The sequence below is a fragment of the Marmota marmota genome, unplaced genomic scaffold (genome assembly GCF_001458135.2).
Source record: "Marmota marmota marmota unplaced genomic scaffold, marMar, whole genome shotgun sequence".
NCBI lineage: Eukaryota > Metazoa > Chordata > Mammalia > Rodentia > Sciuridae > Marmota > Marmota marmota.
Window position 1 is genome coordinate 9,873,493 of NW_025999943.1, and position 4,564 is coordinate 9,878,056.

Here is a 4,564-nt window from a genome sequence, read left to right on the forward strand (position 1 = left end):
TACAGGGTTTTTTTTTTTTTTTTTTTTTTGCTTGGTTTTTGTTCCAGGATCAGGTAAAGACAGGGCAGATGATGGCTCAGGGTTAGGACCATTTCTTGGTGACATTGAGATGGTTGAGCTGATCTGCAACAAATCTATGTGGGGGAAACTTGGAAGTGTTGGCCGCCTTGATGGCCTCGAAAGCCTGTGCCCTGCGCACGCTGGCGTGGCCGTACTCCTGCTCCGCCGTCATGTAGGGCATGCTTAACCAGTAGTGGTTCTCCGCCTCGATCTCCAGGCGACGGATCATGTTCTGCTTCGCCAACAAAGACACCCCCCGCGGCCGCCGGTGCTTCCCGATCCACTGCCTTCCAGGAATGCGATTGCGGCAGAGAAGAGCAGTGAGGAACATGGTGTCTGCTGAGGAAAGGGCACAGAGCTAGAGACACAAGCTGGAGACCGCCGGGCCAGAGGAGAAGAGGGCTCGCAATCCGGGCTCACACGCCACGGGCGATTCTAGTCCTGGCAGCCAAAAATGCGCACTCACCCCCGCCCCCGCAATACAGCGACAGGAACCACAGTCTAAAGTGGAGGAAAAGGCCTCTCCTCGCACCCATAGAGCCCAGCCACTCACCAAGAACTTGGCGACCCTGCCGCGGCCAGCAAACGCTATACGGAAGCACGTGAGCCTCTCGGGGTCACCCGGGACCTTCTCGTGATACTTCAGCTCTCACGAGAGAAGACTTTTGCGCCTGCGCAGAAGCAAGGACGTTTCCGGCATTTACAGATTCAAATTAGTGGCGGGTTTGGACGGATCCGGAGCGTAGGTTTATCCGCTGGCGCCTAGGTTCTTGTTCATCTGCCTTCACCCATGGACCCGATCCAGAGCTTCTACTGCAAGTTGCGGTCTCTGGCCAGCACACTAGACTGCGAGACGGCCCGGCTGCAGCGAGCCCTGGACGGAGAGGAAAGCGGTGAGTGAGGCGGGCGGGCGGGCAGGCCGGGCCAGGTGAGGGTCTCCGCTTTTCAGCCGCATTTGGTGAGTTTCGCCGCGACTCGGACCGGCCCCGGGCGGCGGCCGGAAGGGTACCCGCTACTAAAAATGTACCGATTGACCGAAGAGCTTATTTACTGACAGTGGCTAGAAGTGCTTGGAGAGAGATACCGGTGTGGATGCTGCGTCTATCGAAATGCTCAACGTTTGTCGTTAACATAGCTCTGCGGGATGCAAGTGCCACATTTATGATTTCTTTTTTAATGGACACATAATAATTGAACTATTTATGGGACGTGATTTATTCTTATGCTCCTCAATTGCATAGATGTGTCCGGTTTTAGTTCCATGGATAACCATAGTGCTGTTCTTTTTTAATTATTATTTTTTTAGTTGGTGGTGGACCTTTATTTTATTCACTTATTTATATGTGGTGCTGAGAATCGAACCCAGTGCTTCACACATGTGAGGCCAGCACTCTACCACTGAGCCACAACCCCAACCCACTGTAGTGTTCTTCTCATGTGATGAAAGTAGCTTGTTATTATGTTAGTTACTATTATTGTAAAAGAGAGAACAGCCCTTATGAATAAAATCCTAAATTGCCAGGTTGAGCTCATAAATGTACACACATTTATACATGATGTGCCTTCAAGTCGTGTTTTGTGCTTATCAGTAAAAACCATGTAAAAAGTTAATTTCTTTTTAAAAATGCAGCTATTTAGCATTGTTCTTTATACATGTGTAGTGACTTTTGTCTTACCTGTAGTGTCCACAGTTACAATAAACGTCTGTATTTTCCCCAGTAAATTATATTGCCAACACAAACACTAGCACTCAAGACTACTGTTGGTATGTATTATAGAAAACATGAAATTGTGGTAATTAGAGAAAATGATCACAATTTCACCTTTTATGATTACATTGATGAATCATTGAATTGATTGACTTTCTTAAAAAGTATTTATTTTTTAGTTGTAGTTGGACACAGTACCTTTATTTTATTTATTTTTATGTGGTGCTGAGGATCAAACCCAGGGCCTAGCACATGCTAGGTGAGCGCTCTACAGCTGAGCCACAACCCCAGCCCTTGATTTTTTAAAAAAATATTATTTTTTTTTTTAGTTGTAGTTGGACACAATACCTTTATTTTTCTGTGGCGCTGAGGAATGAACCCAGTGCAGAGCCACACCTCCAGCCCCAAATTGACTGACTTTTTTTGGTACCTGGGATTGAACCCAGAGGTGTTTAACTACTGAGCCATATTCCCAAACCTTTTTTTTATTATTATTTTTTTTTGAGAGAGAGAATTTTTTAATATTTATTTTTTTTAGTTTTCGGCAGACACAACATCTTTATTTGTATGTGGTGCTGAGGATCGAACCCAGGCCACACGCATGCCAGGCGAGCGCGCTACTGCTTGAGCCACATCCCCAGCCCCCTTTTTATTATTTCTCTTTTTTTTTTTTTTTTTGAGGCAGTGTCTTGCTAAGTTTATGACCCAACTGAGTTGCTGAGGCTGGCCTTGAACTTGGTATCTTCCTGCCTCAGCCTCCTGAGTCACTGGGATTACAAACATGCACCACCACACCCTACTCAAATTGACTGACTATTAAATATCTTTGAGATGTCATTTTACATATAATAGAACTTACTCTAAAAGAATTAGTTCGGTGATTTTTAGTATATTCACAGATTTGTGCAACTGTCATAATAAAAAGTTTAAATTTTTGTCACTTCCAAAACAATCCTCCATGCCTCCATTCTTCCCCATAACCATATCCCCACCCACCACACTAGCTTTAGGTAACCATTAATCTATTTTCTGTTTTGGATTTGCTAATTCTGAACATTTCATATAATGGAATCTCATAACATGTAGTCTCTTGTGACTGAAATAGTGGCTTATTTCATTTAGCATAATTTTTCCATGTTTATTCATGTTGTAACGTGTGTCAGTATTTCATTTTATTGCTGAATAATATTCAATTGTATGGATATACCAAATTTTGTTCATCTGCTCGTCAGACTTGGGTTGTTTTTATTTCAAGCTGTTGTAAATAATGTAGTTATAAACATTTATGTGTGGGCCGGGGATGTGGCTCAAGCGGTAGCACGCTCGCCTGGCATGCGTGTGGCCCCGGTTCGATCCTCAGCACCACATACAAAGATGTTGTGTCCGCCGAAATTAAAAAATTCTCTCTCAAAAAAAAAAAAAATTTATGTGCAAGTTTTTATATGAACACATTTTTTTGTTCTTTTGGATATGTGTGTATATATATATATATATATCTAGAGGTGGAATTGCATGGTAATCCTATATTTAATTTTATGAAGAAAGGCAAATTTGCTTTCCAAAGTAGCTGCACCATTTTCATTTGCATCAGCAATGAGGGTTACAGTTTCTCCACATCCCCATCAATATTTGTTTGTTGTTATCTGTCTTTTTGATTGTAGTTACTCTAGTGTGTATGAAGTGGAATCTCCTCATGGTTGGGGGTTTTTGGGATTTTTTTTTTTTTTTTTGAGAAGGGGATTTTGTTATGTTGCATAAGCTAGATTCGAACCTCAAACTCAGCATCCTCCTGACTCAGCCTCAAGAGTATCAGGGTTGACAGGCCTGGGCCACTGCACATTTGCATTTCCCTAATGAAAATTGGGAACTCCTAACAGCTAAAGAAAGAGATCATCAAAGTGAATGTGTTTCGGAAAAGAGAAATAGAGTTCTTTTAAAAACTACTTTTAATCACTATGTGACCAACTGATTAATGACAAAAGAGACAGTGCAGTGAGTACAGGATATCTTTTTTTTTTTTTTAACAATGCTGGGTATTGAACCTCATGCATGCTCGGCAAGTCTTCTGTCACTGAGCTACATTCCCAACTCAAAAATGTCTTTTGAGGAAGCAGTGTCAGGTTGATTGGATGGTTATCTACATAGAAGAAAAGAATGGAATCTTGATCCTTACTGTATTCTGTACAAAAAAAAAAAAATTCCAGATGGTTATAACTCTAAATGCAAAAGAAAAAAACATAAAGCTGTTAAAAGAAAACATAAAAAAAATATGTATTATAATTGGCAAGGATTTTTAAAGTAGGAAACAAAAAGTATTCATCATAAAGGGAAAATTCGGCAAATAGGACTACTTTAGGATTAAGAAATTATATATGGTGGCCCATGTGTGTAATTTCAGCTACTTAGGAGGCTGATAGGAGGATCACAGGTTTAAGGCTAACTTGGCCAAACCTGGCCAATTAGCTTGACCTTTCATAAAATAAAAAAAGGAGGGATATAGCTCAGTGATAGAGTGCTTAACTAATTAGTGTGTGACCCCTTGTTTAATTGACAGCAACCCTGCCCCCCCCACACACACACACATATTAAAATTAAGAGAGTGGAAGCCAGGCGTGATGGTGCATGCCTGCAATCCCAGCCACTCAGGAGGAGCAGGAGGATGGCAAATTCAAAGCCAGCCTGCAAAAAAGCGAGGTGCTAAGCAACTCAGTGAGACCCTGTCTCTAATAAAAATACAAAATAGGGCTGGGGATGTGGCTCAGTGGTCAAGTGCCCTCGAGTTCAATCCCTAGTAC

The 4,564-nt window shown here is 42.1% G+C and overlaps 2 protein-coding genes across 4 annotated transcripts in view; one reads left to right on the forward strand and one right to left on the reverse strand.

Moving 5' to 3' along the window:
* The window catches only part of Mrpl57 (mitochondrial ribosomal protein L57), a 999-nt gene extending 269 nt beyond the window's left edge, over positions 1 to 730 (reverse strand). Inside the window, exons 1-2 of one of the 2 annotated variants that reach the window (XM_015499339.2) lie at positions 614 to 730; positions 7 to 399 (exon numbers count right to left, since the gene is read on the reverse strand). In XM_015499339.2, the coding sequence (XP_015354825.1) occupies positions 83 to 391 (309 nt within the window). In that variant the 5' untranslated portion in view covers positions 392 to 399; positions 614 to 730 and the 3' untranslated portion in view covers positions 7 to 82. Of the gene's footprint in view, positions 1 to 6; positions 400 to 613 lie in introns of those variants that run through there. The other variant, XM_048801422.1, reaches the window with a different exon arrangement.
* The window catches only part of Ska3 (spindle and kinetochore associated complex subunit 3), a 20,613-nt gene continuing 16,442 nt past the window's right edge, over positions 394 to 4,564 (forward strand). For both annotated transcript variants that reach the window (XM_048801419.1, XM_015499340.2), the window contains exon 1: positions 394 to 953. In XM_048801419.1, coding sequence (XP_048657376.1) covers positions 851 to 953 — 103 coding nt within the window. In that variant the 5' untranslated portion in view covers positions 394 to 850. The remainder of the gene's footprint in view (positions 954 to 4,564) is intronic.